Source organism: Danio aesculapii, chromosome 15, assembly GCF_903798145.1.
Source record: "Danio aesculapii chromosome 15, fDanAes4.1, whole genome shotgun sequence".
Taxonomy (NCBI): Eukaryota; Metazoa; Chordata; class Actinopteri; order Cypriniformes; family Danionidae; genus Danio; species Danio aesculapii.
Window position 1 is genome coordinate 46,915,982 of NC_079449.1, and position 26,868 is coordinate 46,942,849.

At 38.5% G+C, this 26,868-nt stretch overlaps 1 protein-coding gene across 6 annotated transcripts in view; it reads right to left on the bottom strand.

Annotated features, from left to right (window-relative positions):
- The window catches only part of tfdp2 (transcription factor Dp-2), an 85,122-nt gene that overhangs the window by 14,234 nt on the left and 44,020 nt on the right, over positions 1 to 26,868 (bottom strand). For all 6 annotated transcript variants that reach the window (XM_056473737.1, XM_056473734.1, XM_056473736.1 and 3 more), the window contains 5 exons: positions 19,942 to 20,030; positions 12,686 to 12,816; positions 9,754 to 9,801; positions 8,675 to 8,707; positions 1,110 to 1,272 (listed from right to left, as the gene is read on the bottom strand). In XM_056473737.1, the coding sequence (XP_056329712.1) occupies positions 1,110 to 1,272; positions 8,675 to 8,707; positions 9,754 to 9,801; positions 12,686 to 12,816; positions 19,942 to 20,030 (464 nt within the window). The remainder of the gene's footprint in view (positions 1 to 1,109; positions 1,273 to 8,674; positions 8,708 to 9,753; positions 9,802 to 12,685; positions 12,817 to 19,941; positions 20,031 to 26,868) is intronic.

Consider the following 26,868-nt stretch of genomic DNA (forward strand, 5'->3'; position numbering starts at 1 on the left):
ATTAATAAAAACCTTCATTTCAAAATTGCATAATGAGTTTGCTTGTGTTATCTTTGACTAATATTTGAGTTTTTTGATGATCTGAAACCTCAAAGTGTGACAAACATGCAAAACATAAATCAGTAAGGGGCAAACATTTTTTCTCCTCAACCACTACAAACCAGTTAGAAGTTGGGCTGTGCGATATTGAAGAACAATATGATAGCATGGCTAAATAATGTGATATTAGATACACATCATGATATTTTCTAATGATTATATAACCAACATATGTTTCATATTTCAAGTAGACGAAAGCACCACTACTACTAACTTCTGAAAGTAAATGAAAAGTGTTTGCCCCTTTACTGATTTCTTATTCCTTTGCATGTTTGTCACACTTTAATGTTTCAGATCATTAAACAAATGTAAATATTAGTCAAAGATAGCACAAGTAAACAAATGATGATGATTAGGCTTCAAACTGAAGCGAACTTGGGCTCTGCAGCAAGACAATGACCCAAAACACACCAGCCAGTCTACTTCTGAATGGCGGAAGAAAAACAAAATGGACTGGACTAGTCAAAGTCCTGACCTGAATCCAATTGAGATGGTAAGACATGACCTTAAAAAGGTGCTTCATGTTGGAAAACTCTCCAGTATGGCTGAATAACAACAATTCTAGAAAAGATGAGTGGGCCAAAATTCCCCCACAGTGCTGAACAGACTCATTGCAGGTTATTGAAAACGCTTGATTGCAGTTGTTCTGTTTAAGGTGGCTCAAAATGTTTAGGGGCAAACACTTTTTCACAGAGGACTATGTAGTTTTGGATTTTGTTTTCCTTTAATTACAAAAACCTTCATTTCACAACTGCATGATGTGTGTACTTGTGTTATCTTTGGTCAATAATTAAATTAGTTTGATAATCTGAAACAATGGAGCGTGACAAACATGCAAAAAAGAAACTACTAAGGGGGCAAAAACTTTTTCACACCACCACATATAGCACTTTTCTAGGCACTCAAATCACTTAGAAGTACGGCCGTGCAAAATGGAAGAATGCGATTAATGTGATGGCATGGTTAAATGATGCGGTATTCATGTCATGACTGTGTTTGGTGGCACTCACCGAGTCTGCGGGCATCAGACTGCTGGCGTGTGTGAACTCGGCCACCAGCTCATCTGCTACCTCGTTGTAAGACGTAGTGCCTTTCTTCTGGACCTTCTCACACACCTTCATGGAGAAATGCCGCAGGCCTTTTCCGTTCTTATCCGCCCTCTTCAATCTCTTACTGCACAGACAGAGAGAAACAGAAATGTTGCAGTGTTTACATAACACAGTATATGTGGTAAAAGATGATGAACTGTTGAGATTAGTAATTAGTTTGATTTGGTGCATTATTACTAATATTTTAATTAAGTCACATCCAATTCATTGGCATTTATACTATAGATAGACTTAAGTAAAGAAATTGACTACATCATGATTGCATAAACACACACACACACACACACGCACGCGCACGCACGCATGCACGCGCGAGCAATATCACACGAGTAACAGTGCGATATGACTGTATGCATTGGCCTGCTACGAGTGTGATATTGCGTTTATTCAACAGTTTGACGGCATTATCGTGTGTATAAATAAAATAAAATCAAACACAGAGAGTCTCAAAACCCTTTTGTATTAGGAACTACTTTCTTCCGCCATTCATTCACATCTGCAGCTGACGTCAGAACAGCAGAAACCTTACAAACTCCATTTAGAGCTAGTATTTGAATGATTCTCTAGCGTAATGTCTAAAACGATGATAACACACACACACACACACACACACACACACACACACACACACACACACACACACACACACACACACACAGAAAGTCTTATGATGAACTACTGCCTGAAGTGTTTTCATGAAGCAGCACGAGTGTGTTTTCTGTAAATGTGCAGAAAGTAAAATGTACACACGTACACACGCACGCACGCACGCACGCACGGATGCACGGACGCACGCACGCACGCACGCACGCACACACGCACGCACACACGCACGCACACACGCACACACACACGCACACACACACACACACAATTACTCACTTACTATCTAGAAACAGCATGTGACATACCACCATGAGGGTAGTCTGTGTATTCACGCTCGCGGCCTGTATGCGTGCGCACATACATTGCAGTGTGTTTGACAGTCGTCTGGGTTTTTGGCTCCGGGTCATGTTACTGTAGCAGGATGTGCCACATTCAAACAACAGAGGTGGGAAAACAAGCACACGTGACGCGTGGAAGACTGACTCAATGTGACGCTGACTGTCACACACACTCATTCACTCAGTGATCATCAGCATTAGGCATGAGGGAACTGTTGTTCTGAAGGCAAATTTGACTTTTACAATGGCAAGGTGTTGCTATGAGGTAGGGCTGAGTGGTATATCTAGTTTCAGGGATATATCGACATTATTCCCAAACGCCATGTGGCATTATCCAATATCTTTCACATTGATATGGTTTGAGGCCACTGTTGTATCGAAATCTGACTCCCCCTCGTGTGCACGTGCGTCACACAGCGCCTGCAGCTGTCACAGCGGTTTATCAGAAACCTTTCATCGATCATTTCTTCCACAATTGACAGCAAGAACGAACATAGAAGCCTTGTAGAATTGACAAGCAGCACCTGAATGTATTCACAAGAATTAAAAACACAGAAATGAGATGAATTTATACCGCACTTAAAGTGAAACCAGCTCATATTCACCGATTATAAGTTCAGTGTTTATTACATGACGGTCTCTTCTTTACATTTACGTTATAACACATTTAGCTCTGCCTCGGTCTGTTGTTGCACACTTATATTTCGATTATCTTCTAATCACTGTATTGTGTTCTGGGTGTTTGCTAGGGCATTGCAAGTCTGTTTTGGGTGTTTTATTTATTTATTTTGTTTGGTTGATGTTTTGTGTGCTCAAACTCCCATTCAAAACTGGGTTTTCACAATGACATGGTGTTGCTATGAGGTTGCTAATGTGTTCTGGGTGGTTACTAGGGCATTGTATAATTTTGAAACATATTTTTTCTTCAACATTGACTAGCATAAGAATAAAACAGACATAATTACATAGAGTATAACACGAATCGCACTGAAAAAAAAAACAATTGTGGAGGTACAGGACTTATAATTGAAGAGTTCAGATGCAAAACCCTCTGAATCTATCAGACCTCTTGTAAATGAGCACTTTCTATCAGGCTCCTCTGATTAGGTTCAGAAGTTAAATTTTATAGATAATGAAAAGGTTATTAGCTAGTAAATAAAATACCTTTCTTTAGACAATTCTTTGGTTTTTAAGATTTTCTTTTGCGTCAAAACCAGCTAAATCCACTTCTGCTTTTTTTTGCAAAAACCTCTAAATCCACCTATCGGGACAAGGCAGTGTAATTAGTTAAAAAAATCACTAAAGATGCAATTAGAAATTATTTTACCCAACATAAAACACATTACACAAATCACCTAAAATTTAAAATATATAAATCTGTCAAGTAAGCGGTGGTTCATTCTGCTGTGGTAACCCCTGATAAACCAGGGACAAAGCAGAAGGAAAACGAATGAATGAAATATGTCAAGTGCATTAATAAATACCATTAAAATTGACAATAATTACATCTTAACAATCTGTTGTCACTTCTGATATTTGGGATTTAGATTTAATGCAAGTAAAGCAATGTGAACATTGTAATCAGCTTGTTAGATTCAAATAATGTTGTCAAACGTCAATATCTGTGTATCGTTTATTAATAAATTAGTGATATCATTTATTGAAGTAATATAAATGTAGTTTTATCCATTATATTTATCTTTTTAAAAATATCTTACATTAGCAAATAAAACTCAAGGTAGGCCTACTGGGCTAAAAGGCGATGCCTCTCAGACACTTTTAGAAGCTCCCACTCATTCACTCTCACCATACTCAAGGGTTGGTCTCTTTTCATCTATTGTTTGTCCTCATAGCATCCATGTGGCATAAAAGAACGGCATCTTCATCTTTCGTGAATGAATAGTTCGTTTAATGTATAGTAAATCAGACTCAAAGTAGTCACTGCACACAAAAAACATTATGAATGCATGCTACACGTCCGACTGTACATTGTGTTTTCTTTTTCTTATCATGCAGTTTTGAGGATGTTTTGAGAGAGGTTTTCATTTGCCATTCACTGAGAGTCGGACAGACTCACCCAGTTTATCAAACTCAGTCTTTTAAACTCTCAATCCGAAATGTAATAAAACGGTCTCCTTATAAAAGATGACATATCAGCGTGCTGCAACATTAACAACATATGATTCGATTCGCGCCTTCTGATTGGTTCTCAGGACGTAGTGGCTTGTGCTGTCAACGGAAAGTGGCGTTTAGCGGCTTTTGCAAACAAACTGTTTTTCTGAATGCGCTGACGCTGCAATTTAGATGATTAGAAGCAAATCTATTTGTTGATGGTGTACAACGTGCTTAAAGCATTCACTCAATGTCATTACCTCATTTTCAAGTGGCGGTTAGCGGCTTTTGCCAACAAACTTATTTCTGAATGGGCGGACACTGGGATTTAGATGATTTGAAGCAAAAATATTTGTTGGACATGTACTACGTGCCTAAAGCATTCAATGCTCATTAGCTCATTTTTGGTGGAAGTGGCGTTTAGCGGCTTTTGCATCTGAACCCTTTAATTAGACTCACTAAAGTGTATACATAATAGGTAAAATAGAATAAGGAAGTGAAGTTTCATAAACTAATTTGGAGAGGAGCACGTGATATGATTGAGCACGTCTGGCCACTCATCTGTAATCAGTAATAATCCAATCAGAGTGATCCTAGTTTACTATAAATGGATCATTTTCTCCCTACTGTTTCTATCTTCGTTTGGAAGAATCCCCCCTTCCACCCCATCTCCTCCTTTTCCTCCCTTTTCTAAAGGTGGAGCTCTCGAGACCTACCTGATCTCGGATCTCCTGATATGCTTATCGACCGGCGGGAGCCCTGGGCTCAAATATCTCCGATCTCAGGGTTCTCTCTCGGGACAGCATGCCAAACCTGCTTTATACGCCAAGCATATCTAAGTGGGAACTCTTGAAATATCATTTGCAACATCAAGCAGCACAAAGAGCTGTAAACAAATGGAAGTGAATGAGAGCGGAGGTCTCAAGCCAAGAAGATTCCAATGGCTGTGCCCACTCAATAGAATAAGATCAATAGAGTACCCATCAATTGGTGCCCTAGCCAAACGGATTCACTGAGTTCCAGCAAGAGAATATACGCATGGGTAAACTTTGGGTTTTTACTAGCATCAGCGATTTCTGTCCTACACTTGACCTACACATCCTGTAATGTGAGCAAGTGCTTGTGTTAAGTCGAGTTGAGTTAAAACCAAACGCGTGCTCGGGGTTCAGTGGTGCACCAGATACACAAACGTGAATGATGCCCAGGAAAATTCATTCACCGGGTTTCTCCCTGGCAGTATAAATAGCACAACTGCACTGTGGGGTGAATTATGTAACCGCCGCTCACTGATGGAGAGAGGTGTGGAGAAACAGGAGGTACATGGGGGGGGTGTGTGTGTGTGGGTTTGCGGCAACAGTGGCTGATTGAGGTTTCAGTCGTCAGGACAAATTAGTTCCAGACCCCCAGCTCACCGAAATGTGCCCCTAATTGTCTGGAAGTACTGCAGTGCTGTGAGAGAGAGCTGCGTGAGTGTGTGACGGTGGATGCGACACGTGCAGGTCCTCACGCAAGCCCTGGTGTGTAACATACAGTACATGCACACACACACACACATGCTGACTTCTGCTTAGCAACAGCGCTCAGATGTGTGTGTGTGTGTGTGTGTGTGTGTGTCCGTGAAGAATGTTTCAGCATCAGAGAAATGCAGTCTCAGGAAAGAGGAGAGAGAGAAGATGGAGGGCTAGAGGAGAGGAGAGGAGAGGGGGAGGGAGATCCATCTGACCTTTCGCAGAAGAACGCACATCTGCCAGAATGCAGCAAAATTCAGCAGAGGCTCAGGAGAGTCGCAGAAGGGTAACGGTGTGTGTCTGTGTTTATATGATGAGGAACTGTGAGCAATTACAGCCAAATGCTATTTATAGCAGATCAGGAAAATATCTTAATCTAATCCACAAATATAAAGTAGATGAAGTGTGGAATTTCGCTCAAAAGTATCTGCAAAAAGGTAGTTATGATGTAAATATGAGCTATTAGATATGCCCGTGTCATTTACAGGCAAAGCAATGATTTCTCTCGCAGTCGTGCATGCTTGAGACCGATTCAAAAGTGGGATACAAGCATGATAATCAATAAATTGGCTTGTGTTAGAGGAATTTAAATATTATTTATAGACACACACACACACACACACACACAAACACACACACACACACGTTGATACTGGTGATTTACTCTCTATAGGTGTAATGTATTTGATACATTATAACCCTCTAATTAGATGCCCTCCCCAACCTTACCCCTAATACAACCCTCACAGGAAACCTGAGGCAAAAGTGGAAAGTAAAAAGACTCTTAAGTATGATTTTTAAGCATTTAAACTTACAAAGACATCATAAATGTCCTCATAAACCTCCTTAAAAGTACAACCAGGTAATCCCCATGTCATTATACAAAAAACTGTCCTTGTAGACCACCAAAACACACACATAAAAGCACAAAGCTAAACATTAAATCTAATATACTAAGGATTATTTACAGAAATGTTGCAATATGCTCAAAACATTTGCAAAAGGTAATTAACATGTAAATATGAGCTATTAGATATGCCTGTGTCATTTACACACCCACACCCAGTGATTTCTCTCACGGTTGTGCGTGCTTGAGACTGATTCAAAAGTGGGATACAAGCATGATAATCAATGAATTGGCTTGCGTTAGAGGATTTTAAATATTATATAGACACACACACACACATATGTTGGTATTAGTAGTTTACAGGGACTCTCCATAGGTGTAATGTATTTTATACATTAAAAACCTCTAATATGCCCTTCTCAACCTTACCCCTCAACCAACCCTCACAGGAAACCTGAGACATAATTTGAAAGACTCTTAAGTATGATTTTTAAGCATTTTAAATTACAAAGACATCAGATATGTCCTCATAAACCACCTTAAATAGTACAACTAGGTAATCCCCATGTCGTTATACAAAAAATTGTCCTTGTAAACCACCAAAACACACACATAAAAGCACAAAGCTAAAGGTAGTTAACATGTAAATATAAGCTATCAGATATGCCTGTGTCATTTACCCGCACTGAAATGATCTCTCATGGTCGTGATTGCTTGAGACTGATTCAAAAGTGAAAAACACACACAAATAACAGCATCTAATATATTTAGGTGTATTTACAGAAATGATTAGCTGCTAAACAAACACTAAAGCCACACATTATATCGATGTGGAGAATAAAACCACACAGTGGTCCGACAACTGACACGACGTACGATTCCTGCTCTGATTCGTCATCAACACTAGTGACCCAGTCGAGCGCAGATGCCTCCATGCCATTAATAATGTTCAATTAACACAGAAAAGCAGCTGAAGGAGAGCTTTGCGAGTGTGCTCGTATGTGAACAGAGAAACGCATTGGGTTTTGAAACACAACTGGGCGAGCAGCTGTGATCCTTCACGGTCCTGTGCAACATCTGAGCCTCATAAATCCACAGAGATTCATGAACGGCTCGCTTTTGTCACTCTTTCACACATACGGAGCACAACTGTCTTATGGGTAATCCGTTTTAAGGGTCGTGAAACTCTCGTATTTCAGTTCAAGTCTACCCTAGAATTTTAAATTTTTATTATTATTATTATTTATTAAATGTATTATTATTTAAAAAAAATGCTACATAAATGTGTGTGAAAAACTGTGTAAAGACAGTAGGGGAGTGTGTGTGATGGGGTAAAGTGGGGGTCAACTGTCAGTGGCCCATACTGGAAGAGACACGGCTCCAAACGAATCGATGCACAGCTATTCTCTCAATTAAATCCATGTTAGCCATTTAGCAACGAAGCTAGAGTCACCGGGCAGACAGAAGCCCCGCCCATGACACGAATCTGCGTCTATTGTGAAGTGAATTTGACGCGCGAATGAAGCGAATAAAATGTTCACGCATCTATTTACACACAAATATCATGATTTATCTGCACGTACAGCATCTGGCGTGAACACAGCATAAGGCTTCAATATCCCTGATTCAACCACTTGAGTGTGAAAACAACACACTCATTTTTTGTTCCTAAAATCTCAGAAACCCGAGTTGAGGTGTTTATGACCCTTTAACCTCCTAAGGCTCAAGCTGTTTTACATGCATTTTTTATTTCCCTTTGCTATTTGCCTTATCTTCTTCTGAAGGTGAAAATAATACGATACGCTTACTTGATCTAAGAGTTGATCCGATACTTGGACTAGAAACAAGACAATGCAAAGCAAAAAAAAGCTTTGGCATTGTTAATAATGAACCTGAAAACTGCCAAACAGAGCTATTCATCCTGTGAAACTGTATTCATACAGCAATATTTAAATCGCAGAACAATAAAACATTGCAATATTCAATTTTTCCCATATCATGTCCCAGTGTAAATGATTCCCAGTGAATGCGTGTTCCTCATGTCGCATCATTTACCTGGATGAAGAGTCACTCGAACACAGGCCGTCCCTGAAAAACACACACTTTTGATTACTTTCAAGATTTGCAGAAATGTCATCAGATTAAGGGCCTGTCCACATGAACACAGGTATTTAAAAATAAATAAATAAATATTTAACATGCTTTCACTGTTTTTCCACACGAAAACACAGTATAGAGTGAGTGAAACCAAAACTTTCGAGGACTCGAGGACTCTGGCCAGGGTGAAGATTTTCCAAAACTCTGCGTACAGTGTGGTTGTGTGGACACTATAACTTAGGGATGCTCAACCCTATTCCCAGAGATCTCCAACCCTGATCAAACACACCTGAACCAAATAATCAGGACCTGTACAGCACTTGATAATCACAGGCAGGTGTGTTTGATATGGGTTGCAACTGAAATCAGCAGGAAGGTCGATCTCCAGGAAGAGGGCTGAGCACCTCAGCTATAACAAGAGTTTTCACTTCATTATGTCAACGTGCGCTGTCTGCTTTCTGATTGGCCAATACGGCTGGGTTCACATGAAATGTTGAAGACGCTAATGAGGTAAAAATTAAAGTAATTAAATTGCCACTAGGTGGCACCAAATCATTGCTTTTACCACTGAATTAAGCTGCGGTCATGCTGCACTTTACTCCCCATAGACTTGCATTCTCCGCACGCGAATGCGTCCGGAAATGCAACCTCGTGCGACAAGTTTGTGGTGAACTCTGACCTGCGAAATCGCACGTGCACATGTGGACATGGCCTTACATCCAATTTGCAATGATGGATTCAATGTTTGATAGAAAATAATCCAGAAAGATTGTATTAAATATGTTCGATTTAACCCACAGGTGTCAAATCCAGTTCCTGGAGGTTCCACAGCTCTGCACAGTTTAGTTCCAACGTTGCTTCAACACACTTACAATACCTGTAGGTTTCAAACAAAACTGAAGGACTCAATTAGTTTGATCAGGTGTGTTTAATTAGGGTTGGAACTAAACTGTGCAGAGCTGCGGCCCTCCAGGAGCTGAGTTTGACACCTGTGATTTAGCCTAAAACAGGGATTTCTTTTGTAAACAGATGCCCACCTGTCTGAGTAATAGGAGTCGATGTAGTCGTGCGTCCTTTTTTTGTTCCTATAAAGAGAAGGCTGCAGTTAGTCAACAAATACACCAAGTTGAGATGACTAAAAGAGGGTTTGGTACTTTATTTTTTACCTCAAAAATAATTGTCATAAATTAAGAAGTGGAATGAAAACATGTTAAGTATTCGAGGATATATGAGCATAGAAGCACACAGGTGTTTAACCCTTGTGCCCCATTGACCTCCATTATAACCACATTAAAAGCCATGACACCATATAATCATGTTGTTGGTTTTCCCTGTTCGGGAGGTAAAATTTGTCATTTTTACTGTTGATCGTCAGCTGGAAGCATTAAGCCTTTAGATAGGCCTGTGCAAAAAAGTTTCTGGTTTGTATATGGAGTTCTATTGAGTAAAACAGCAGATAATGGTGCGTGCAGAAATACACTTACTATATTTTCAGAGCTTAGGTGCTTATTTTTCTCTCTCACACACTTTTACACATGACAGGGAAAACCACCAACAATCAAGAATACGTGATAAAATGGTGTCATGGCTTTGAAATAAAAAAAAAGGTCATTATAATGGAAGGGCAAAATGGGGCAAAAACAGCCACAAACATAATGAAAGAGTAGTAAATTTGCCCAGTGTTATGTTGAGTCATTCTATTTGCTGAAACACAGAGAAAGTTGTGGCCAAAATTAAGCCTCAAAGTCACCCCTGAGTGAGTGAAAACATCCCCAAGAGCACACAAGGGTTAAATAATTCCAGTCCAAACTATATTTCTTAATAATTGCTGAATAATGTGTAACAGAGGCCAGCTAGCGAAGTGCTATTCAGGTAAACCTCACTCCTCTGACCTCAAAAGGTGCTCTAGCGACAGATTCTTGAGGGCATGGTCTTTAGCCTCCTTGTTAAAGCAACCAACTTCCATACAAAGAATCGCTAGTTTGATCCCAGCTCAGACCAGGTTGGGTGCAGTAGGATTGGTGGATTACACATGGGGGCTCGTCCGGGATAGGAGTGAGGTTTAGGGGGGGGGAGTGTAACAGAGGCCAGCTAGCGAAGTGCTATGCAGGTAAACCTCACTCTTCTGATCTTGATGCTCTACCGAGCGACTCTAGAGGCCATGGTCTTTTAGACTCCTTGTTAGAGTAATCGACTTCCATACAAAGAATCGCCGGTTCAATCCCATCTCCGACCGGGTTGGGTGCAGTAGGACCGTGGGGTTACACATGGGGGCTCGTCCTGGATGACAGTGAGGTTTAAGGGGGTAAGTGTAACAGAGACCAGCTAGCGAGATGCTATGCAGGTAAACTTTACTCCTCTGACCCTAAAAGGTGCTCTAGCGAGCAACTCTAGAGGCCATGGTCTTTAGCCTCCTTGTTAGAGCAACCAACTCCCATTCAAAGAATTGTCGATGATCAGGTTCAGAGCAGGTTGGGTGCAGTAGGACCGGTAAGTTACAAATATATATGGTAAATATTGAATAAAATCACATTTATTTAGAGTATTTTGAAACCAAAACACTGATAATAACTATTACGATATCTGCTTGGCATAACACTAGACATGCTCCCCAGCAAATAAAACATGCCCTCTTATAACCATATCAAACGTATTACAATATAAACACTGCCATATCTCAATCAAAAGCAATAGCTTGGCATAAATACAAGGTATTCATTGAATTCTGAATTGTTACCTTTAAAAGTTTGCAATGTTTGTTCTCCGTTTCCAAACTTGAGGTTTTAAAATGATCAACTTAATACTAATACCCAATTGAATTAAAGATATTGGCATCACTTATAATAGTCATTCATTTAGACATCAAATGTGTGTGTCTACTATCTACTGTCAACCATACTGTACATCTAGCACAACTGGGTTGTAACGTATGCTGCCAGGTTGAGGTTGAAAATGCTTAGAGATTTGAATATGTCGTCAATTGTGTGAGGTGATGAGCTTCATGCAAGATCTGGCAACTGTACATTGACAAAAAGTGATTTTTAAAAACTAGATTGAGCCATACAAATTACTAGAGTTTCCTTGGAGAAATAGCAGATTGGTAGAAGGGCGGGAGATGGGTGTGAAATACAAGAAACTCCCGGGATAAAAACAGGAGTGTTGCCAAGTATGAGTTTAGCACATGGAAATCATTTACAGATGCTAATAAACAGATGCTAATAAATGATTCAATTAAGCAAATGCCAATAAACTTTATTGATACTTGAAATTTGATACGTTTTGTAGAAAGAAGGGGCTTTCACACATACTTTCACATACGGTTTGACATGGCAAATTATTGGTAACGCATGTTGAACGGTAGGCTAACCTATACAGTTGCAAAGCTTAAACCACCTCTGTGTTTAATTCGGAGGAAGTGTGGGTTGAGAATAGTTTGTGATATAAACAAAGTCCTGTATCGCATCATCACGCACACCAGTTCATCAATAAAAGACTACTTGGATGGAAACAGCTTGCAGACAGCAAATGTAGACAAAGTTTACTTGCAAATCCACGTTGTAGATAAAAAAAAACAGTGGAAAACCTGGATATAACTGGTCTATTATGCGAGATAAACACCTCTTGTGTTGTAGTTTTGTATTTTATGATCATTTAAAGCAGGGGTCGGCAAACTCTGTCCTGGAGGGCCGGTGTCCTGCACAGTTTTGCTCCAACACTAATCAAACACACCTGAACATGTTAATCAGTGTCTTCAAGATCACTAGAAATCTATAAGCAGGTGTGTTTGATTAAAGTTGGAGCTAGACTGTGCAGGACACCGGCCCTCCAGGACCGAGCTTGCCCACCCCTGATTTAAAGCATCCATCAATAAACCTTAATAAACACCTACCAGTTTCAAAAGCCTCAACATGAAGCCAGTAATCCATCATTAACTTTCAAACATTAAAATCATGGGTGTGTGCTGCTCACCCCGGGGTCCACTCGTTGCCTTCGGGTGGGTGTGCCTGAGTAACCATGGCAACCGGCGTTGTGTGGGGCGTAAATGGGCTGCCGATGAGGATATTTCCAGAGTGAGGGACTCTCTGCGGTGTGCTTAAAATCTGCAGATGTAAATAACACAAAAACAGAGCAGTTTAGGGTTATGCAAATTATAACTGAACTGTTTTGCGACAAGTCAAGACATGTAGAAAGTGTCACTTGTGCTATATTGAGAAAGTTTATTGCTTGTTTGGAAGTCAGCCCCTGCTGGCAGATCTTGAAACTGCATCATTACTATGAAACGTCAGACTCTCTCTCTCTCTCCCTCTCAACTGCCATTGAGATTGATGGGAAAGCGAACAGATACTCCAGGTGCAACACAACTCTTTTCATTGCGCTGTTATGCTCCACATGAGCAGTGCTGGTGTATATGAGGGCATCCTGGATTTTATTTCTCTCTCTTCTTCTTCTTCTCTGTTAACCTGAATCTCTCACAGAGAGCGAGTGCTGCAGCCCCCGGGGAGAGCAAAACCTCCTCCTGCAGCCCAGAACAGCACAGCAAGGACATCCTCATCCATCACCGGTGCGCTACACACCACTGATCCTCCTCCTGGCCCTCTGGATTTATGCAGAAAGACACTGTAGTGCTTCCACACTACAATTTCAGCAGTGTGGAGTACGTGTTCTGGGCAATGTAGGTACATTTGGTTAAAGGAAATGACCAGGATCGCCTATTTTTGACATACAGTGCATCCGGAAAGTATTCACAGCGCTTCACTTTTTCCACATTTCTTTATGTTACAGCCTTATTCCAAAATGGATTAAATTATTTTATTTCCTCAAAGTTCTACACACAATCACCCATAAAGCAGCTTAATTGGAGTTCACCTGTGGTAAATACAGTTCATTGGACATTTGAAAAGGCATACACCTGTCTATATAAGGTCCCAGGGTTGACAGTGCATGTCAAAGCACAAACCAAGCATGAAGACAAAGGAATTGTCTGTAGACCTCTGAGACAGGATTATCTCGAGGCACAAGGCTGGGGAAGGTTACAAAAAATTTCTGCAGCTCTGAAAGTTCCAATGAGCACAGCGGCCTCCATCATCCCTATAGTGGAAGATGTTTGGAACCACCAGGACTCTTCCTAGAGCTGGCCGGCCATCTAAGCTGAGTGATCAGGGGAGAAGGGTCTTAGTCAGGGAGGTGATCAATAACCCGATGGTCACTCTGTCTGAGCTCCAGCATTCTTCTGTGGAGAGAGGAGAACCTTACAGAAGGACAACCATCTGTGCAGCAATCCACCAATCAGGCCTGTATGGTAGAGTGGCCAGATGGAAGCCACTCCCCGCCTGGAATTTGCCAAAAGGTATCTGAAGGACTCTCAGACCATCAGAAACTAAACTCTCTGGTCTGATGAGACTAAAATTGAACTCTTTGGCGTGAATGACAGGCGTTACGTTTGGAGAAAACTAGGCATTGCTCATCACCAGGCTAATACCATCCCTACAGTGAAGCATGGGGATGTTTTTCAGCTACAGGAACTGGAAGACTAGTCAGGATAGAGGGAAAGATGAATGCAGCAATGTACAGAGACATCCTGAATGAAACCTGCTTCAGAGTGCTCTTGACCTCAGACTGGGGCGACAGTTCATCTTCCGGCAGGACAAAGACCCAAAACACACTGCCAAAATGTCACCGAAGTGGCATCTCAACAACTCAGTGAATGTCCTGAATTTAATCCATTTTGGAATAAGGATATAACATAAAAAGTGGACAAAGTGAAGCGCTATGAATACTTTTCGGATGCACTGTATGTATGTATGTATGTATGTATTATATATATATATATATAAAAATTTGGGGGGGAGAATGATTTTTCAAACAGGTTTGGAACAAGTATAGGGTGAATAAATGTAAAGTTTTTGGGGTGAACTACTCCTTTAATTGTTGTGTTTGTTGTTTTATGTTGTTTTTGTTATTTATTAACAGCCTAAATAATTCATATTTTAATTAAAGCTTTAGCTAATTTAGTTTGTAACTTTTTATACAAGTAATCAAGGCAAAATTTCCAATATCTATTGATTGATTTACAGTTGTTCATCCTGTTTTAATTTTCCTTCAGGCTTATTTGGAGCATACAGCAAATATGTATCCTTTTTTTTGTGAATACGTATGCAGCGTGAAGTGTGCAGTAAGCAGGAAGCAATCTCCGCATCACTCTCACCGCGGTGTCTGGTTCTCTGACACGCTGTTAAATGATACGCAGGTGACACTGAGTGTGCAGGATGTGATTGTGCCAGATCTGTTGAGCTGAAAAAGAGCCAGTATATAAGCAACAAGCCACACATCTCTCTAACGAGCGAATGGGGTCTTAACGAGGGTCTCAATGCCATCCACTCGTTAATAAACTCATTAGCGGAGGTGCTGGCAAACAGTGGCGTTCTGTTCTCCTCTAACTAAGCTGAAGAGGGCCTCTCGTCTCATGCAGTCCACACCAACATGGGTATTTTCAATCTGTGCTATGGCAATTCGTCCACATGAAAACGTCGTATCAGGTGACTGAAACTTTCTGAAAACTCCGGCCAGGTGCTGGATCCCAATTCACACACTATAACTACTATGTTAAGCTGCTTTGACACAATCTACATTGTAAAAGCGCTGCAGAATTAAAGACGAGGTGAATTGAATCCTAAATAGAGTCCTAAATAGTATTCGAAAATATAATTAGTATGTGGAAACCCGTAAAGTATGTAGAAAAGAGTATGCACTGTAAAAACTGCAGGGTTCCAAACAATTCCTTTATGCTGTCTCAACACAAAATCAGATAAGCTAACTTAATTGTTCTATGTTCAATCCACTTAAATTTGTGAAAACAATTAAGTTAACCACCCCCACCCCCCAAAAAAACCTCAAGATTTGTGTTGATTCAGCTCATTTTAAATAAGTAACCTGAAAAAGCAGCAATAAAATGAATAAATAAAAATAAACTGAACGTTATCAGACAAAGGATATCAGATGCATATGAGTCGCACACATTTTCATCATCACATGATCTCCTATAACAAAATCACATGACTTTTTCAACGCACATACTGGAATTTGTTCAGTAAAAGTGTTTCTATTGTTTTTTATGCGCATCTTTTCTTATCGAATAAAACGTTTTTCCGTGTCAGTTATGCACATATGTTTTCATACAAAATGCACATAAAAAATATGTGGATGGAAACGTAGCTATTGTCTGGTAAATGTTAGCATTTCTGATAAAATAATGGCTGTTTCCTAACAGGTTTCCTAGACAGTACTACTGCGATTGCTGGGAAAAACAGGTCGCAAACAGACCTGTAATGTGTGATGTTTTAATATATTTCTTTTCTGAGAAAATAATACCGAGTATCAGCCAGAACTATCCCAGAGAATATACAGGAATCAGAGAGTGAAGTTCAATACCTTTTAAGACCTTTTTAAAAGACTCTTTCCATACATTTTAAGACCTTAAAACCACTTTAGGTTAACCGGAAACACTGGCGAGATTTTAACTTACAGTATATTTATTAAATATTAATAAAAGAAACTAATACAAAACTAAAACATTATTAATCTACTCAATAAAAATCTATTAAATTTAGCTAATTCAGCAAGTTGGCGCCTATAGAGCTGCAGAAATAATGGTGCTGCGTTGATTACTGCAGTGAACAAAGCAGCCGGATGTGAAATCTAGCAGGACTTCATTGATTTCATAAACTAAACAGCATCCTGATAGTCGCAGATCTAATTCAGGCAAACTTTAGAATATAACTATACAATGCATAATCAAAAATAATACAAAATTTAATACCTTGCAAAATTGAATTTAAGACATTTTAATACTTTTTATAAGGGCCTTAAATTTCTCTACATTGATTTATCAACTTTAATACTTTTTTAGACCACCCTGTATCATGATTTACCAAAGACACCAACTAAAATGCCATTCAATTCAACTAAGGTTATACATCAAAAAAAAATCTAGTATATTTAAAACTAGAATCATTTGATAACACGTGCAAAGACTCTATTTAAGGCTCAAAATACAAAAACACACTCAAATATTGATTGCTTTATTACTGGTTATATTCAGTGTTGGGTGTAATGAGTTATTTGCAATTAAAGCTACACTTTCTTTCCACTGAAAAAGTACAGTAAGGGATCACTTTTCATTTCAGATCATTTAATTTAAAATAAAACTATGCCTGAAATATGTTGTCATTACTTATGTATGAATATTAATATTTTGAATATGGAATATAATGTAACCCATTGAAAATGGTTGTATCTAGTCTTTTCGGGCGTATATATATTAATTTGAAAACACTGACTTCCATAGTATTTGCATTTCCTGCGATGGATTTCAACAGTTTCCATACAGTTTTGTTCTTTCAGGAACTACTTGAGGGAGAGTAAATGTTCATTTTTGGGTGAACTGTCCCTTTAAAGTTTGGCCATTACCTCTGAACTCATCAACCTTCCACCATTGGCAGCAGTGTTTTTTTCTCCCTTTAAACTCTAGTGTGTGTGATTGCATCTTATCAGCATTTCACTCTTTTGCTCAGCCACACAAACACCCTCCTCTTTCCAGACCCTTCAGTGATCTACTGCACACGCACACACACACAAACACACACTCACTGGCGTCAGTAAATCACTGTTTTTCAAGGACGTCACCGCCCACTAGTGGCTACTGCAGGAATTACAGGACAAATATTCAAATAAGATGGACACATACAGTATGATAATTGTAAAATACTAACAATGAGCAATACATTAGTCACAGAATATGAAGAAAATGTGAACAAGCATAAGTGAAATGGTATAAATCAATCATATAAATTAATAAACTGATTTATATGGATTTTTTTTTTTTTTTTTTTTAATAAATATTACATTTTACACATTTGGGTGAACAGAATTTGAATGGTCAAGTAGAAATGCCTCAGATTATATTTACAATAAGTGCAATATATACTAGTGCTCCTCATAAATGAGTATACCCCCTTTTGAAAATTAATATTTTATCAGTTTATTTCAACTCAGTTATATATATATATATATATGGTGTATTTAAATAAAGTTTTATTAAACAGACATACATAATTATACACACATTTCAGCAAGACATTAAGCCAAAACACAGCCAAGGAAACTCTCAAATGCTTTCAGAGAAAGAAAATCAAGCTGTAGAATGGCCCAGCCAATCACCTGACCCGAATCCAAAAGAAAATAGAACAAAGATCAGATTTGATAGACGAGACCCACAGAACCATCAAGATTTTGACACTCTGTCTGTGCAAAAACTGACACATAAGCAATGCATGTGACTTCATTCTCCACATGAGAGTCGTCATTAAGAGTCTCCTTGGCTGTGTTTTGGATCATTGTCTTGCTGAAATGTCCACCCTGGTTTCATCTTCATCATGCTGCTAATGTGGATGTTGGACTGAAGCAGCTGATATTCATTTACACTGAGGAAGGGCAGAGGGTTGCTGAAGAACTACTGAGAGATTTCAGCTACTGTCTGGCCCTTCACTGCCTTTCTACACCTCCCTTTCTTCATGTGTTCAGTACTTTTCCCCTGTGTCATTTGATTTTATTATGCATCACTTAATTTGTAAACTAATTAGACTTGTTTTCTTTTCATATGCTTGTTATCAACATCCGGTGGAATTTTCAAGTCAACGGCACCTTTAGAAATGTTTTCTGAGAAAAATGCTGACGTGTTCAATACTCATTTCTCTCACTGTTTATATAAATTCAAATGAATTATTGCAACAAAAAAAATTTATAATAATTAAAACAATTACAAATTACATTTTAAATGAAATATGTTTGCATTTTATCAAAAATATTAGTGTCAAAGAGAGAGAGAGATTCAGAATACCACTTGAACAGAATAAAGATTATTTTGATGAATCACTTATTTATGATTCAAATCGTTTTATGAATCAGTTCACAGATTAAAGCAATTTAAAACATTATTAGCAGAACTATTGTACATTAGACACATTTTTGCTTTTCATGAAAACAAACACAGTACATATTTATGTCTATAGCAAAGTCTCTTTATAGCAGGAGTTCTCAAACTCAGTCCTGGAGGTCTGGTGTCATGTAGATTTTACCTCCAACTTGCCTCAACACACCTGCACGGATGTTTCTAGAAAGCCTAGTGAGAGCTTGATCAGCTTTAAAAATCAGCAGGACACCAGACCTCCATGACTGAGATTAAGAACCCCCCTGCTTTATAGCATAGCATAAAAATAAATACTTTTTTTTAATGATTATAAAATAATTATTATTTAAGGGTGCAATTCTGTGTTAAAATACCCTCGACTTTGCCTCTATAAACTCCTAATTTGTAGTGTATTAATAGTTAATAAGGTAGTAGTTCATTTAGATATTGGGTATGGTTAGGGATGTAGAATTAAATCATATATGTACTTTAGAAGTACTAACAAACAGCAAATATCTTAATAATACACAGGTAATAAGCCACTAGTTAATAGTCAGAATTGATGTTTAAAGTGATTTAAAGATCTGAACACTTGTCACGCTTCAAACATGAAAAAAATACTCATTTATAGCAACTACTATAGTGTAAAGTCTATTAAACCATACACGATACAGTATTTACAATTCTTTTTCCTAATGAATGATGGATTAACTACAGTCATAACTGATTAAACTGAATTAAATACTGCAGTTTTATTACAGTAAACTGTGATGAATTAGTATAAAACACCCTGTAATTGTAGAAAACTACAGTAACGTTGTGTTACCAGAGTAATTATAGAAACGCCACATGAGATTAATTCCAGCACGTTACTACACACTTGCAAAAAGGATTCATTAGATTTACTACATTTAGTAAACAATGCACATAGGCTGTAATTAAACAAATTAAATATTACTAAATTTACTAAAGTGTTACTTTATTTTTCACTGCACTCACCAGATTTAGTGCATTTTACTTCTTAAACTTGCTCTGAATCATTTTAAACCATTCCAAAATAAACCAAACAGTTCATGAAATGAATGATAAATGTGATGAATCTGCAAACATCTCGATGAATGTATTTGTTTTGCTTGCTTTGAGACCATTTGAGTCAACCTGGAGTCTGCTGGTCTTAATTGAATCTGTGCGGATTATGAAATGCTTGTTGACATGTATTTAATGACTTGTGTTGTTTGTGTACGGGTGCGATGACACTCACCATCTGGGCTCCCACATTTGAATTGACCGTTCCTAGTGTGATCTTGTTGGCTGGGCTGTAGCTGGACGGCGTTAACAGGGAAATGTTGCCTGCAAACACAAACACGGTCAAGCTAATGGTCACAAATAAAAGCTAAAAGGTTATGAGAGCAAAAAATAAATATATTCAAGACTTTTGCACAAATCTATCTGAAAGGTATGGAACAAGTGCAGGGTCATTACTTTTGGCTATACCTTTAATATACAAACAGAACATATGGGAAATATGTACACAATATTCAGAACAAAATTACTGTTGGAATTAAAGACTAGCATCAAAAGTCTAGGATTAACGTGAGATCTTAAGCACCAAGCAACAGCTTGAACTTATTTGTTGCGTCTTTTTGGAAATTCAATTCACCTTTATTTCTGTAGCGCGTTTACAATGTAGATTGTGTCAAAGCAGCTTCACATAGAAGATCTAGTGAACTGAAACTGTGTCAGTCCAGTTTTCAGTTCAGTGTGGTTTAATTTTCACAGCTGAAAGTCCAAACACTGAAGAGCAAATTCATCCATGCGCAGCTCCACAAGTCCCAAAACAAGCAAGCCAGTGGCGACAGTGGAGGAACAAGCTTCACCAATTGACGAAAGTGAAAGAAAAAAAAACCTTGAGAGAAATTAGGCTTAGCTGGGAATGACCATTTCTCCTCTGGCATAACTTCCTGTGCAGAACTGCAGTCTAGGAAATGATGTGCTATTTAATGTCTATCAGCATTTCTAAGAGTTCGTCCTTAGATTTAGCCTGTTCTACCTTTATTTTTCTTTCCTAGTAAATCCCATACTGCCTATACCTATACCAGGGGTCGGCAACCCAAAATATTGAAAGAGCCATATTGGACCAAAAAAACAAAAAACAAGTATGTCTGGAGCCGCAAAAAATTAAAAGCCTTATAATGAAGGCAACACATGCTTTATATATCTATATTAGCCTGCTATCAAAATGACTAAGTTGGCTACAAATACATAATGAGCCTTCATGATTAAATGTTTATTTTCCCTGCAGCGCATCCTGTAGAGAATGAAGCACCACATGACTACTCAGTTGTACGATGCCGCCTCGAATTTAACTTCATTACAATATTAATGAACCATGTTTCATTGCTTTGATGAAATTAAAGAAATGCAATAAAGAAATCCGATTTTTGATGTCAATTTTATTTTGAGGATTCGAAAAAACAACAACAAAATGGAACGTGCATAACGTGGCCCTCATCGGGGCAACAAACAGAGTGCAATAAAACGCAGCCTGCATTTATAAAAATAAAACAGCAGCCTTTTGAAAAGATAAAGTATATACAATCAAATTAATACAGTTTAAGTTTGATTTCTGTGCAAATGCCAAGCAAGTCAGTGCAAGGGTAAAACGCAGCAGCATCCTCTGTTCTCCTCAGTTATTTTTCTCTTCTTCCCTTTGGGATCCATGACCCATCACTCAGCCGCCGGTTTGTTTACAACAGCCACCTGCCTGGCATCCCGCCCTGCTGATAGAAACGTGTGTCGCAGGCTATGACGCAAATCTTCATTGACAAAAATGTTGAAATTTAATATTTATTCTACACCTTTTACAGCATTAGAAAACGTTAAGAATGTTTGTGTCATGTTTGTCCTCCTACAGAAACTATATTAAAACAAAAAATATATTTCCCTCCCCAATCTTTTTCCATTTTCAAACATTCTTGAAAAAGCTCCAGGGAGCCTCTAGGCAGCGCTAAAGAGCCACATGCGGCTCTAGAGCCGCGGGTTGCCGACCCCCGACCTATACATACTGTATATAACATTCAGGTCTGGACTCTGTGGAGGCCATTTCATGACTGTCTAGATTTCATCAGCTGTTTTTCTCTCCAAATATGATTTGATTACATTAGCAGTGTGTTTGGGATTATTATCATGCTGGAAAATAAAACTATTACAAAGGAGGTGCTTTCTAGTAGGAATCACATGATGAATTGAAAGCTTTCACAATCCCATCATGAGGTGTGTATCTGTCATTATAGTCGGTGTAACCTTTTTACATTTGCATATAGCACGAGATTTAGAAATCTAATTCAAACATGTTAAACAGAGACGCATTTATCTGCTAAACTGTAAATGAAACTGTTTTCACAAATCAGAAAAACATATGAAGTGACCAGGTGTAAAGCAGCCCCTTACTCTCTCTCTCTCTCTCTCTCTCTCTCTCTCTCTTAATTGGAGAGCTGATCTTTCACCAGCACCCAAATTTTAACCCTAAAGATGGAGAGACGCTCTTTGCAGAGACTTTGAAAGCTCAGCCGTGGGATTAATGTGTACCTGGGCTACCCAGTCTTTGAGGAGGAAGGCGATGACACGTCTCTGAGGTTGTAAATTCATAAATTACATTGTTTGGGATTTCTTAATCATTTAAATCAATCCTTTTTCATAATTCATGATTACTCATCTTGATTTCCCATTATAAGCCTCTGATGCATTTTTATTGTATTATATTAATGATGCTCATATCACTCATGATTATTGATTATTATGATGATTAATGTCAGCTGTGTGAATCTTAAATAAACAGTAGCACTGCTTTGATAGTAAGGTACAATGAGCATTTATTTAAACACCATATTTCAATTAGCATCACACTTATCTCACATGAGTGTTGAATAAACTGAAATAAACCATACCAAAACATTTAGCATACTAAACACAAATACATGAGGAGTACAACCAAGATCAAGTATATTACTTATGACAATTAAAGAAAAAAGCAGACACTGGACAGGAATTAAATTGTTCTAGTGCATGTGTGTATGCTTGACTGTGTCTGTACATTAATGTAGACATTAAAAATACTTGTTACTTAAATTGATTTCAGATTTGATTTCAGAAATCTAGCTAAAGATGCAGTAGGACATCTTGGAAAAGCTGGAAAGTGTATAGTACTGGAAGTATAAGTCCCAACCTCCCTGGAAATCACCATCCAAAGCCACACCTTGTGAAAGCATGAACGCAGACAGACCAGACAAACAGACAACATTTCGACAATATATCATGTGTCAGTCACCAGAGAGAAAAATGCTAGTACAGTTAATAACAGTACTAGAATAACAAACCATGCCTGTTATTCTGGCTATTTCTGCACAGTGTGCCTGAACATTCAGACCAAATATTCTGATTGACGGCCATTTCTTGGTTTGGAGAATCACCTATTGCACATTTCAATATGTAAAGCCTGTTGTTTTTATGAACTATGGAAGTCAGTAGGATCATAAACTGTCTGTTATAAACATTCCTCAAAATATGGTCTTTTATCTCAGCAGAACAAGAAAGGATAAATGATTTTTGGAGTAAACTACGCTTATAAAGCAATCTGATGCTGAAGATGATGATGATGATGAACTGATTAATTCTCATCATATTAATCACTCACTACTTAACATGAGTTTCCCATTGCTGGGTTGCGGCTGGAAGAGCATCCGCTGTGTAAAACATATGCTGCAGTAGTTGGTGGTTCATTCCACTGCGGCAGCCCCTGATAAATCAGGGACAAAGCTGAAGGAATGATGATAGATTTAACATGAGGAGCATGAAAGCATAAAAAGAGGAGTATTGATAGAGATGAAAGAGTACCAGCCCTAGGACATGTTATTTTTGGTCCATGAATGGCTGCGGTTGAATGTTTATTTCTGTATTTATTTCTTTATTACAGCTGGTAAAACATTACATAAAACGTAACATCCTTCTTCCCTTAAAATATAAGGGGGTACCCTTATTCCATAGAATTTACTGAACATTTGTAAAGATTCTACAGCAAAAACTAGGGATGTACCACAGTTTTTCCCGCCAAAAATTCTAAATTAAAGCAAATATACTCATTTTAAACATGTTATTTTCAGTTTATGGCCAAAAGGGAAATATGACCCTAAATATAAGTCCAAGAATAAGGTTATGCTGAGCCACACATCATTCAATGCACTGGTTTTACTTTGTCCAGCCAATATCACTGAGCAATATGTAGTTCCTTTCACACCAGATGCAGAAAGCACTGAGCTATGAAACCCATGCGTTCACTGCACCATACGAAGACCAATTTCTTGCCGGGTCAACCAAAAAGCAAGAGCAGCAGTGCGATCAAAGATAAAAAAAGCTTAATATTAAGCTCTTTGAATATTCCGTTCACAAACGCATAACGTATACAGGTATGAACCACACACTCTCATTAGCGAAAGCAAAGTTTAGTCAAATAATGGGACTGGCCTTTCGTTACTGCTGCTTGCAATATAGAGCAACTGTGCTGTCTTGGTTATACCTCTCGACTAGTTCACAGTTTTAATACAACAGTTTAACACACATTTAAAAGGTCTACACCAGGGATGTCAAACTCAATTCCTGGAGGGCCGCAGCCCAGCACAGTTTAGTTCCAACCCTAATTAAACACAGCTAACAATCAAACTCATTGAGTCTTCAGTTTTGTTTGAAACCTACAGGTATTGTACGTGTGTTGAAGCAACGTTGGAACTAAACTGTGAAGAGCTGCGGCCCTCCAGGAATTGAGTTTGACGTGCCTGGTCTACACAATAATATTATGGAGTAAAATAATAAATAGCCATTAAAAGCATTTGCGGTTTCGGATTTTTGGCCAAATGAGTTCAATTTTCCATTTCAAATTTGTCCCAGGATTTTCATTTGACTGCAAAAATACCACAAATGGACCACAACCTGAAGGGGATGTTTGCACAATTACACACACACACACAAAAAAAAACTTTGTGTAACGACCCTCTTTGCATAGACCTTGGATACTCAGCTGTGGAATCAATGTGTACCTGGGCTACCCAGTCATTGAGTAGGAAGGCGATGGTATTTCTGAGGTTGGAAAATTTATAAATTACATAGCTTGGGATTTATTATTCATTTATGGATCTGTCTTTTATGCATCTAATTATGATTACTAGCTTTGATTTTACATTATAAGCCTTTTATGAGTTTATTGTATTATAATAAAGATGCTCAAGATCACTCATGATTATTATTATGATGACTGATATCACACAGAACAGGAATTAATTGTTCTAGTGCGTCTGACTGTGTCTGTACACTAATGTAGACATATAAAAATAACAAATATAAACAAATAAGCAAAGTATAAATGATGAATGAATGTTTCTTTCAAAGCGATCAACCTAAAATAATTAAATGATCAATTAATTAAATTTGTTTTACGCATATGATTTGCTCCACCGGTAGTTACTCTGCTAGGATACCTTTGCAAACTTCAGGAAAACTGACAATACGTATTAGGGTTGGGCGATGTTGACCAATATAGCATCGTTCGATGTCTAACGTGAAACATCTCAATAGCCGATGACATCATCGTCGTAGGCGGCGGTGAACTTATTATTTATGAATTCATAACAAATTAATTATTTGTAGCCTACCGTTTCAACTACCTGACCAGCATGGTCTTTGTTTTACCCATAACAAAATCATAAATAAAGATAAGTTACACACAAATGACCACCTGTCAATCACTTTTTCCGCAGGACTCTGGCATGAATAAGCAGAGTGATCAGTGTCGTTATAATTGCGTTGACAAATGATGTTGGTAAAAAAAGGTGCACAACCAACAGGAACCAACCAACAGTATCTGAGGTGTTCACTAAAAGGACTAAGTACAAGCGTGAAAGCGAAAGATTGAAGCAGTGTACTGACGCTGTGACGCGTTACCTGATAGATTTAAAAGACAGAAGAGTCGTTAAATAGAGACAAAATTTAATTAAATATCACGTTTAACAACTATAGTGAGACGCCATCCATCGGTACATCGATAAGCTGTCCGATGTGCACTGCTCTCTGGGGTTTTGTGCTCAAAGCACTCGCTGACTCCCTGGAGCTCAGACGTGCGCATATGCTGCAGCGCATGCCTGTGTGTGGTCATGTGATGTGTGTTTTCAGTGGTATAGTGTGGACGGAGAGTCGTTCAGGAATGCTAGGTGACACGCCAGTGTGGACGTGGATCGTTTTCGTTCTAAAATGCCACTAAGATGTATTCAAGAGTTCCCTCTTAGATATGCTTGGCGTATAAAGCAGGTTTGGCATGCTGTCCCGGGAGAGAACCCTGAGCTCGGAGATATTTGAGCCCAGGGCTCCCGCCCGGTCGATAAGCATATCAGGAGATCCGAGATCAGGTAGGTCTAGAGAGCTCCCCCTTTAGAAAAGGGAGGAAAAGGAGGAGATGGGGTGGAAGGGGGGATTCTTCCAAACGAAGATAGAGCAGTAGGAAGAAACTGATCCATTTATAGTAAACTAGGATCACTCTGATTGGATTATTACTGATTACAGATGAGTGGCCAGACGTGCTCAATCATATCACGTGCTCCTCTCCAAATTAGTTTATGAAACTTCACTTAGTGTAAACAGAGCCTCAGTGTGTATTTTTCGTGAGCAGGTTACTGGTCGGAGGATCGCGATGCCGGCTCAGCATCATGATGTCTATCGACCATCGGCAATGGGCGAAGCCATTGTCTATCAACCCAACCCTATTATACATAAAATAAAGTTAAAATAAATAAATAAATCACAGCAACATTAGCCAGTGTCACTGTATAATGTCTCTCTAATGCGTGACGTTGATTTTTAAATCATTTATTTGTGTTACACTTTATTTCAAGGTGCAAATCTTATTAAAAAATCATTATCTCAAACTCCTAAGAGTTAATAGTTATTAAGGTACTATTTAGGTTTAGATATTGGTATGTAGAATCAGATCATGCTCAGTGTAAGTACAAATAAACAGCCAACATCTTACTAATAGGCAGCTAACAAACCACTAGTTAACGGTGCTACCTTTATTGTGTAGTGATCTCTTTATTTCCAGTCCAACACAACACCATCAACACATCAACAGTGCTTTTTAGCTATGAGT